The sequence below is a fragment of the Ascaphus truei genome, chromosome 8 (genome assembly GCF_040206685.1).
Source record: "Ascaphus truei isolate aAscTru1 chromosome 8, aAscTru1.hap1, whole genome shotgun sequence".
Classification (NCBI taxonomy): Eukaryota; Metazoa; Chordata; class Amphibia; order Anura; family Ascaphidae; genus Ascaphus; species Ascaphus truei.
The window spans coordinates 81,536,567-81,548,528 of record NC_134490.1 but is presented as its reverse complement, the minus strand read 5'-3'; the positions used below and the strand labels follow the sequence as shown (position 1 = coordinate 81,548,528).

The 11,962-nt window shown below is 40.8% G+C and overlaps 1 protein-coding gene across 1 annotated transcript; it reads left to right on the top strand.

The window, feature by feature from the left end:
• The first annotated feature begins 351 nt into the window (after nucleotides 1-351).
• LOC142502051 (E3 ubiquitin/ISG15 ligase TRIM25-like) lies at nucleotides 352-5,679 on the top strand. Its single transcript, XM_075612846.1, has 2 exons — nucleotides 352-739; nucleotides 3,633-5,679. The coding sequence occupies exon 2, from the start codon at nucleotides 3,633-3,635 to the stop codon at nucleotides 5,307-5,309; it is 1,677 nt and encodes a 558-aa protein (XP_075468961.1). The 5' UTR covers nucleotides 352-739; the 3' UTR covers nucleotides 5,310-5,679.
• Nucleotides 5,680-11,962: the final 6,283 nt, after the last annotated feature.

Below are 11,962 nucleotides of genomic sequence, written 5' to 3'. Positions count from 1 at the left end.
TAATAAAATTGATTTTACTTGGATTTTCTTTTGCTACCTCTGACCGCATTATAATATAAAGGTCTGCAGTGCGCCACAACCAGGGATCTTTCTGTATCCAGCTGTGGATACATCTCTATAGTTTACATCACCACTCCCCCAGGCAGCACGCATACTGTACACCACAAGGGGTTTGGAGCAAGGTTCTTTGTACATTATGTAAACACACACACACACACACACACACACACACACACACACACACACACACACACACACACACACACACACACACACACACACACACACACACACACACACACACACACACACACACACACACACACACACACACACACACACACACACACACACACACACACACACACACACACACACTAGGCTGAAAAGCCACACCCAAAATGCTGAATACAAACACACTGTAAGTTTCGTTTCTCCCTAGCAGTGTGACATTTGAATGAGACAAGTTAAACTGCAGCTGGGAGGATCATTTAACGTTACTATAGCCTCGAGTTGAGCTTCTATTGTCCTGCACGAGTGATACAGGGAAATTACATCAACTGAGAGACAGTCTATGTGTTCCTGACAGTCTAAACAGAAGCTCCTAAGACTGCTGCTGGTGGTGAAAACATCCTGCATGCGTACAGAGTACTGACTTTTCTGACATTATCAAAACTGACCCTCCTACAGATCTTGAAGGACCACAGAGGGAGAGAGGCTTAGAAGTCACTGCTGGACTGTAAGTAAATATTCTTCACCACATTGTATCATTCCTGAATAAGAGCCATACTTATGAATAAAGACCCACTTCAGGACTAGAAACACATCAAGGGTGGGTGAAGAAATACTGTTAGCAGCAAACAAGTGCAAAAGGATATACTGTATACAGCAGCTTCCACAACACACAGACTTGTTCTGTGTATTATAATTACTCTTAGTTCACTACAGAGGGCAACTCAGGATGTGTGTGTGTGTGTGTGTGTGTGTGTGTGTGTGTGTGTGTGTGTGTGTGTGTGTGTGTGTGTGTGTGTGTGTGTGTGTGTGTGTGTGTGTGTGTGTGTGTGTGTGTGTGTGTGTGTGTGTGTGTGTGTGTGTGTACACAAAAAGCAGCAGCCAGCACTCCAAGCAACACATGTAAAGTCAAGGTGCATGCTCCATAGAAATCAATATATAGAAACCCTGTCTTCCCATAAGAGAAGGCACAATAGCAGCAACACTCAGATAAGCAAAAAGACATGTATTAGCAGTGACAAAACAGCACACTATAAACCGACTGGAGGAAGGTCCTGCCAGGACCAAAATGTTTATATATCATGTGTGTGTTGAAAGAACCTGCTATTTCCTTGCAACACATTGATACCTCATGTGGGAAACTGAAACTTACAGTGTTAACAAGAACTTTGAAACAAATAACCAACTGCACCCAGTGTGCTTGAACTTTATGCCCTCGACCCTTGTTCATTCCTTTTACTCACCTACCCAAATAAACACCTTCGTTCGATACAAATGGGCACAGCCTTTTATGAAGCATAAACACACAGATCCTGGACCTTGTAAACAAATATCGCCCCAACTAGTGAACCTGACTATGCTCACCGCTGCTACATGACCCATGCAGCACTCATGGTTCATAACATCTTTGGTACTCTTTGGAGTACACCCACCGCACCTGGCCCTAACCTAAGACCGCATTGTTTGAATCCCTCACATTAGTCCAAATTAACCACCTGGGCAAATCTGACCAGTCCTCACCCCTCCAACATTGACAAAGGTAATATCACCACCAGCAGTTTTTACCATACCGGCTTACATTCCTCTCTTTTTTCTTTTTCTTAAAAATAATAATTATATATATATATATATATATATATATATATATATATATATATATCCTTACAAGCATAATAACAAACATAATATACAACATTACATAGCCCTAAAACCCAAAAGGAGGATGGGAGCATTTTGGGGAGGTGGTAAAGCACGAGATGCAGCACTCCATGGCCCCTCGGTACAAGGGTCATGACTCCCTTACTCTTATCGGTCAAGGTTTTCTGAATAAAAACACCCTGTAAGTTTTAAGAAAATATATATAGGCATACGACAATACGATACCGTGTTTGAGACGAATATCAAGAGGCAGCACTCTAATAGACGGTCAAAAAAGCTTTGTATAATAATACAAAGCTTTTTTGACCATCTATTGGAGTGCTATCTCTTGATATTCTTCTCAAACACGGTATCGTATTGTATATATATATATATATATATATATATATATATATACACACACAAAGACAATACAAAAGGCGCAAATCAGAGACAACAGGTGGTTAAATGTTGAACACCTGTGGGATAAATACGTAGAATATCCTTATAAGAATCCAGGACAAGATATGATCTATAAAAGTGAAAAATGCCAATATAGTGAAGTACGTTTTATCATATAAATAAAGTGCAAGAAAAGTGGCTACTTACAATGTAGCTGAAATAAACAGGCATGTAAGGATAAAATCCTTTCTGTGACTGCAGCAGAGGGGCTGGTGATGTCAGGAACTCTCTCAGGTTACACACTGTGTTCACAATCACTGAAGTTCCCTGGGTTGAAAGTGAACTACACAGTCCCAATAGCCTTGAATAAGGCTTTGCAGTACAGGCAGGAGAATCAGGCCTGTTACTGTATATACAGCATGCGGCCATGCGTTCCTATGCGAACGCGCGTGCACGTGCCGCATGCTTTTCCTGTATATAGTGCCGGGAGCTGCAGGTAAGTCTATATGTGTGTGTGTGTGTGTGTGTGTGTGTGTGTGTGTGTGTGTGTGTGTGTGTGTGTGTGTGTGTATGTTGTGTGAGTGAAATTAAGTCTTAAGTAAGATTTTTTTACATTAAAAAAAAGGTTAATAATTTTTTTATTTGTGCAATTATTTACCCCACACACACACACACACACATCCATACAAACACACATCCACGCATACATGCATGCATACATACATACACACATACACACTAATACATACTGTATATCTTCACCGCTGTCTGTCGGCTCCCCTCTCCCTGCCACGCGTGCGAAGCCCTTCTATAGAAAGGCTGACTAACGTCAGCCAACTAAAAATCCGTGCGCGCTCGCCCGCCACTATAAAACGGGCCTAAAATGTCCTTACTTCAGACAGACAGGGAGATCTGTTCAGAGACCCTCACCCTACCGTTTTTTTCTGTGAAAAAAAACTTTATATATACACACACATACATACTGTACATACATATAATTTTGACATAGCAGGTGTTCAGTACACATATATATATATATATATATATATATATATATATATATATACACACGTGTGATGAAGGAACCTGCTGCATGTATTTATTTGAGTTGCATTTTACTTCACGCAGGAAACTGAAACTTTCAGGGTTACAGAAACTTTAAATTCATTCCAAGCTCCACCCATTGTGCTGAATGAAAACACCTTGAAAGTTTCGATTTTCCTCACTCTTAGAAAACTGCACCCAACGTGCTGAATAAAAACACCCTGTAAGTTTCGTTTCTCCTCACTTATAACAAGCTGCACTCAACTTACTGAATAAAGACACATTGTAAGTTTTATTTCTCCCCATTGTTTTTATAGATGGCATCTTCTGATCTTAGTGAGGAGTTAAGCTGCACCATCTGCCTGAACATTTACACAAATCCTGTAATGCTGACTTGTGGACATAACTTCTGCCAGGACTGCATTGCTAAATTATTGGACCGTCAGCAGGAATCAGGAGTTTATACTTGTCCTGATTGCAGAGCAGAGTTTCAGCAGTGTCCTTCACTTGAGAGAAACCTGAAGCTGTGGTACTTAGTGGAAGAATATCGTTCTACTCAGCCAAAGCTGGAGGAGACTGTAGAAGTGGATCATTATCGTTCTGCTCAGCCAAAGCTGGAGGAGACTGTAGAAGTGGATCATTATCGTTCTACTCAGCCAAAGCTGGAGGAGACTGTAGTTTTCTGTACTTACTGTGTTGACTCGTCTGTACCTGCTGTTAAAACATGTCTGCATTGTGAAGCCTTCTTGTGTGATATTCATGTGAAGACCCATAGCAAGTCGGAAAACCACATCTTAACTGATCCCACAGTTTCTGTGGATGAGAGAAAATGTTCGGTCCACAATGAGCTGCTAAAGTTTTTTTGCTGCACGGATTCTACTTTTATCTGTGTGACTTGCTGCTTAGTGGGAGAACACAGTGGACACCAGGTGGAGATGCTGAATGAGGCATTTGAGAAGAAGAAGGTGAAACTGTGTGATTTTTTAATGAAAGTGTATTTAAAAAAGGGGGAGACTGAGAAACAGCTACATAGACTACAGGAACGCAAGAACAGAGTGCAAGAAAAGGCAACTGGTTTTAAAGACAGAGTCACTGCTCTGTTTGGGGACATCAGGGGACATTTGGCAGTCCTAGAGAATACAGTCCTAAATGAGGTCACCCGGCAGGAAAAACAGGTTCTACACCCACTCTCTGATCTAATCCAGAAACTGGAAATAGAAACAAAAGATCAGCATGAGAAAATCCTTCAGATTAAGAGGCTGTGTAGCATCACCGATCCACTTACCCTCCTAAAGGAAGGTGCCATTGATAGTAAGCCTGGAAAAGCACATTATAGTCAAAGCGATCCTGCTGGTGATGATAATCTGGATGAAGTTAGGATTTCAGTGACATTGCAGAGAGCTCTGAACAAGTTGTCTAACATTGTTCCTGATCTAAAGGCAAAGAGAGGTTTCCGTGTGGGGGATGCATCAGATATGATACTGAATGTCAATACCGCAGATACTATCATAGCTTTATCACAAGATTTGAAAAATGCTTCGTACAGCCAAAAAGAAAAGTCTCGGCCTCATCATCCAGAGAGGTTTACAACAAGCCAAGTTTTAAGCACCAGAAAATTTGCTTCAGGACAACATTATTGGGAAGTCAGAACTAGCAATGATGGGGACTGGTCTGTAGGGGTGACATATAACAGCGTAAAAAGAAAAGGAGATACATCTTTTATAGGACAGAATAGCAAGTCCTGGTGCTTAACTTGGGTACATGAAAATGAAGACCTTAAAGCTGAGCACGACAATGATGAGGAAGTTTTATACACTTCATTTGAACCTGTACCGGACCTTGGAATATACCTGGACTATGAGCGTGGCCTGTTGTCTTTTTATAAATTGTCAGAACCAATCACACACTTACACACCTTCACTGCCACTTTCACTGAGGCTCTGCATGCTGCCTTCTATGTTAACGAGAACAGCTGGATTAAAATCAAGAGTTAAAAATACTCATAAATACAAAACAAATATGACAAAGTAGATGATATGACAGATAGAACAGCAGCAATGTCTTAATCATATTCAACTGCTCTGATGTTTTATTCAGAGATTCTGCATTTTAATGGGTATTTTAACACTATTAATTTGAATATACGGGATCATGGTTTTTCGATAAAATGTTTAAAATAGGTCATATTTAATGGATATATATATATATAGATATATATATATATATATATATATATATATATATATATATATATATAGTCAGGTATGGAGATTAGCACTCACGGTTTTGTTGCAGGAGGCAGATGCTTGTCCCATAGAGAGTATGTAGACATATGGAGACCAGGGGATCCTGATAGCCAAAAAGAGACAGCACACTGCAGGTTTGGTATCAAAAAAGTGTATTCAGTAACACAAGGCCGCCAACGTTTCGGTCCTCCCAACGGGACCTTCCTACTGCCCTGAGGAAGGTCCCGTTGGGAGGACCGAAACGTTGGCGGCCTTGTGTTACTGAATACACTTTTTTGATACCATACCTGCAGTGTGCTGTCTCTTTTTGGCTATCAGGATCCCCTGGTCTCCATATGTCTATATATATATATATATATATATATATATATATATATATATATATATATATATATATATATATATATATATATATATATACACATATATACACAATAGTACATATTAATACAATTATTACATATATTCAGTGTAGGTACCTGCATATGGGTATGCCTTGACACTGACAAAGTGAGAATATGATGCAAGGACGGGGGGAGGTCTGACATAACAGCACTGGGATTTAAGCAGCCATTTTAAGTCAGCATCCATCTTAGGTGCCTGATATTGTCATTTTGTCTGAATGAACAGGGAATGAGAATGGAAGTTTTAAAGAGATTTTATTTTGCTTCCAATTTTTTAAGTAATATTAAGCTGTCCAGCTAACAACAAAAACCTTGAAGAGGGGAGAAAAGTGCCAATATTATGAAAATAAAAGATAGATAACACACGTTTCGCATTCCGAGGGAGGTGCTCATGAAGTCCCGTATGTAGAGAATAGGTCACGGGCCTGTGTAAGGAATATTAGCTGAGTCATTTCATTTTTAATATGAATCTCATAGTAATGCTATTAACTCAATGTGTTCATATTCATATTTTGTTTATCTTATATGCTTACGTAGTGACGCACACACAACCTCCTATAGGGCCGTGGGCTTAGTATTTTGGGTATAAATAGGGCCTGTATGCCAGTATTTCATTGGGAGAGTTTAATTTTGAAACTCTCTTCTATGTGTGCACACATACACTGCAATAAACTTATTTGTCATCCTGCAAATGATCCTCAGATGATGTGCCTTATTTATCCACGCTTTTCACAACACCTTGACGTGGCATGCAGGCTTATAAATGCTTTGGCCAAAGGGCTTAACAAAATTACCCTTTTTCATGAGATTATTATTTTATTTTAGCCTAATTGCTAGGAGCGCTGGAGTTGTTTTTCTATATATAAGGTCTATCTTTTTTACCAGCAGCAAACTTCTATAGGATGGAGCGGGGTTTTATGTACAGTTTCTCATATATAACCGTTCTGAAGTCTGGTAATCAGGAGACAGCACTCTGTAAGTAGTTCATCAATAAAAGTGTTTTGGTGAAAAATAGTGATGCATAAAGAAACCCAACGTTTCGGTCCTCCAAAACGGGACTTTCTTCAGGGGTGCAAAAACCTTGCATTCCCCCGAGGAAGTTCCCATTTTGGAGGACCGAAATGTTGGGTTTCTTTATGTATCACTATTTTTCACCAATACACTTTTATTAATTAATTAATAACAGAGTGCAGTCTCCTGATTACCAGACTTCGGAACGGTATCGTATTGATATATTATTTATATGGCATATGCACCTACAGCTTACCAGCGCCTACAGGAGTACAGGTGTGCCAACTGTATATATACACAAAACACATATAATCACAGCGCCAATATGATAAGTATTGAAGAGGTTATATTAACTAACTAGATACATAGAGATGCAGTGGCTAGTGACCTAGATACAGAGCAATTGCAAGTCAAAACAGGCACACAAACAAACAACGTATAAGACAAGGAAAGTGGAGCAGGAATGGGAATAGGGAAACAAAGGGAAAAAAACACAAGGGGGCCTATGCAGAGAGCTGCGAATTTTCGAAATTCGCCATTTTTTGGAGATAATCGCGCAGAAAACAGCAGAAAATGGAGATTTCCGAAAAACGCGCCAATTTTTCTTTTCTATTTGTAAAACTCGCCTCGCGGCTGGCGAGAACCGCAATCTCGCCAGTTTAAAAAATATCCGTATGCAGAGAGGCGCGAACGGCATCTAGTGGCTGTTCGCGCCAATAAAATGGCGCGATTGTCTCCGTTTTGCCTCGCCAAAAAAAACTGCCGCTCGCGGCCATTGCAAAGGGGAAAAAAAAGGCGCGAATTTGTTTTAACACATTTCTGAAGCGCGCATCTCGCCAATTTAAACTCGCCAGACGCATCCATGTTAAACATAGCAGAATTCGCACTTTTCTGCATATGGAGATTAAAACTCTCCAAAAAAGCTCCTTTTTATTAAATTCGCCAATTTTAAAATTCGCTGCTCTCTGCATGAGGCCCACGGAAGGGAAAGCCCGAGGAATAAAGGAAATAAAATAAATAAAACCTTGAAAAATAATAAAAACACTGGAACAACCTAGCAGCTATCCACAGGAAACCACCACCTTCCACGATTCTTCTACAAGACAAAGAGGGACAGCGCAGGCTCCATAGTGTAAATAGTTAAGGCTTTATTATTCACAAGCTAAAATCAGTTCACTCATAGCATTGAGGTAGGACATGCGCATTGTTCAAGAACACCAGTCATCCGTGGTATCTCCGTCAGTCAGGACCTGAAGTCTTGTGGCTGCATACATCTTCGTCTCTTCCTACAGCTGGGCACCTTTGTGATGTGCGTCCACTAAACGGCCCCCCAGCTGAAGCGGCACATGATTACTTGGTTCCTCAGCAATAAAGTTCCCATCCGATTCAACAGAAGTTCAGTGAGCTGGATGCTTAGTTTTGCCAATAGCGCCCTTACACGTTTCGTCGCAAATAGAATGGCGACTTCATCAGAGCCCGCGCTGTCCCTCTTTGATATATATCTATAATCAAAAAATAAATAGATGATACCGTTCTGTGGCTAACGAAATGCTTTTATTTGTGCGAGCTTTCGAGATACACTGATCTCTTCTTCCGCACAAATAAAAGCATTTCGTTAGCCACAGAACGGTATCATCTATTTATTTTTTGATTATTGAAGCTCGGCTAACACAGTACTGATACCTAAATGATAAATACATAAATAAAACATGCATTACCAGAAACTGGCAAAAAGGAGGCAGCACTCAGGCAGTTAAATTCAGTAAGTGAATTAAAACACAAAGCACAACGCTTCGATCCCACAGGGGGATCTTCCTCAGGGGGGTGCATATATATATATATATATATATACTGTACAGTAGTACTTTTTATTTCAACTGGTGGAATTGTTTTAATTGTTTATATTTAAGTAGATTTATTTGAATGTAAAGTTTCACTCTATATACATTGCATAAAAGGTCCACAAAAGACAGCCTTATGCCTCAGTCTTAATTATAATAAAAGTTTTGAAATTATAGCAATGGTTTACTTTATCATTAAATCACAAACTATATGATTTATAACTGTAAAAACAGGGTTGCCGATATTTTTAAAATGTCATTGGTATGAAGCATACGGTAGGAGTTCAGTTAGAAAACCCTCAACAATACTTTTCTCATGGAAACAGTAGTGTATAGTCAACCAAAATGCTCTTCTCATGCACTGAAGAGGCTGTATTATATGCCTTCTACTGGCAGTGTTAGCTACTGGTTCTTCAAGTATCTGCACTGTAGAGGGTTACTTCTCTTACATTTTGAGATGAGAAGGGCTTGCAAGTGCTGGGGTGTAAGGGGAATATGTCGATTTTTGACAATTTTACATGTGGGTATTTTTGCAGTAGGGTAATGTTAAACCATGAAAGCTTGACCTTTCTAATTTCTTTCAACATTTGTGGTCCACAAATGGTTCCTTGAAATAATTGTAGTTAATGTTTTATTGTACTAACTACAGTAATTAAATGTGCAGTTATTGTTTCAATGGTCACTTGTTATCCTAAAGTTAATTGACATTAAAAGCCATTTAGGACTATTTATGGCCTTAAATAGTTGGGGTGATTACATCTTTCAGTCAATTATTGTAAAGGGGTGTTTTTATGATTTTTTTTTTTGTACATTGTCTTTTTTTACACTCTGTTCACTTTACTTGTCAAATAAAACAGATTGTTGACCATTTTGCTTTATGTGTGGTCAGTCATATATACATTATACACCTAGGCCCAGATCCACAAAGCTCTGGTAAGTGACTTAACCTCCCACTGAGAATAACGGTGTATCTGCAAAAGACTGGAACAGCCATGTTGTCTCCTGTAAAGAGCATAGCGTAACTATAACATGTTAGTGGTAATGACATGCAAGTTATATGCAAATGAGGCATTTATATTAGATAAAGTCCATAAGGTTAACACAGGGACTTAACATTACTTTACTTATACCTAAACTTGGCAGTACTCCCATGCAGACACTGAAATAGGACTTTAGTAGGGTCTAGATGGCTGTAACACCATTGTTAGACATCATTTATATAACATTGCGTTATTTTCCAATGGTATTTTTCTCACCCTTCCTGTTTTTCTCCACTTCAGCCAAAGCCATATTTCAGGATCTGGATAGCAGGAAAGTATTCATAAATCTCCATCTCCATCTCTCCTCTCTTTGACCACTTCTCAGTTCACATGAACTATTTTCTTACCTGCTCCCTCTGTCACTACACAGCTATACACCCTGCACTAAAACACACCCCTATAAAACATCCTCACACATTCTCTTTCTTTCCGTGCTTCTCCTTGCTTCTGGGGATATCTACCCCAATCCTGGTCCCTGCCTTATTTCTAAATTCTCTCATCCTTGCCTGCCACATACAACTTCTACTCCTTCTGGTGTCAACCCCTCCAACCTCATACCCATCCCCTGTTACCCGCCCTCCTATCTCCCTTTCTACTGTGCCCTTTGGAATGCTCCTCCCTCTCTAACAAGTTCCTCTCTGTGCATGACTTCTTTCTCACTCTCTACTCCTATTTGCTATAACTGAGACCTGGCTCACTCAGTCTGACTCTGCTCTGGAACCTGCCCTCTCTTATAGTGGCCTTTCTTTCTACCACACTCTGCGCCCTTGTGGCAGGGGTGGAGGTGTGGGGCTCCTCCTCTCTCTGCTGTTATGTACCCTTCCTATCCCTCCCTCTCTTGATTTCACATCCTTTGAGGCTCACACTGTCCAGATCTTCTCTACTCTCCCTGCCCATGTGGCTGTCATCTATAGGCCACCTACCTCTACTCATCCCCCTTCTCTTCCTCTCTCACTGTAAATCCTGGCTCTCTTTCTTTCTCTCCTAAGACTCCCCTGTTCTCCTTGGGGACTTCAACTGCCACATTGATGACCCTTCTCTCCCTTGGGCTTCCCACTTTCTCTCTCTAACCTCTTCTTTTCGCCTTCAACAGTGGACTGCAGCCAGCACCCTCAAAGATGGCCACTACCTAGACCTGTTTTCACTCAAAACTTCTCTCTCTGATTTCTCCATTTCCCCCTTTCTCCTCTCTGACCATCATCTCATCTCATTTTCTCTCTCTCACTTCTCCCCTTCTCCATCTCCATCTACCCCTCATTTCTGCAGAAACCTGCGCTCTATTAACCTACCAGCCTTTGATTCCACTTTACGCTCCTCCCTCTCCTCTCTCAGCTCTGCTCCAGGCCCTGACAATCTGGTCAGGAACTAAAACTCTGACTTATCCTTCGCTCTTGATCTACATGCCCGCTTTCTCTCTGCTGTCCTCGCCCTTCTAACACCAGACCCTGGCTAAATTCCCACACGCGCATGCTGCATTCCTCCACACGTTCCTCTGAACGCCTCTGGAGGAAGTCTCACACTCTCGCAGACTTCCTTCACTACAAATTTATGCTATTCTGTTTCAACTCTGCCCTCTCTCAGGCTCAACAAACCTACTTTCTTCACTAATCAAAACCCACAAGTCTAACCCACACGACACTTCTCTGTCTTTGACTCTCTACTCAAGCCACCCTCAGCTGCCTCTTCTTCTTCCTCCATTTCACCTCAGGACTTTGACTATTTTAAGGAAAATTGTAATCCATACGTTAGAACATCCCCTCTGTACCTCCTCCCATCCTACAGCGCTTCCTAACTCTCCTCCTTCCTTCCTTGACTCTTTTTCTGCTGTCACAGAGGAGGATGTGTCACTGCTGATCTCCTCTTCTCCCTCTACCACTTGCCCTCTTGACCCCATTCCCTCCATCTCCTAAAACCTCTTGCTCCTACTATAATCCCTACACTCATGCACATTTTTAACTCCTACCTCTACTCTGGTATATTTCCCTCCCTTACTCGACCTCTCTGCAGCATTTGACAACGTGGACCACTCTCTTCTCCTTCACATTCTCCATACTCTTGGTATGCATAACAAAGCTCTATCCTGGATCTTCTGTTACCTCTCCATC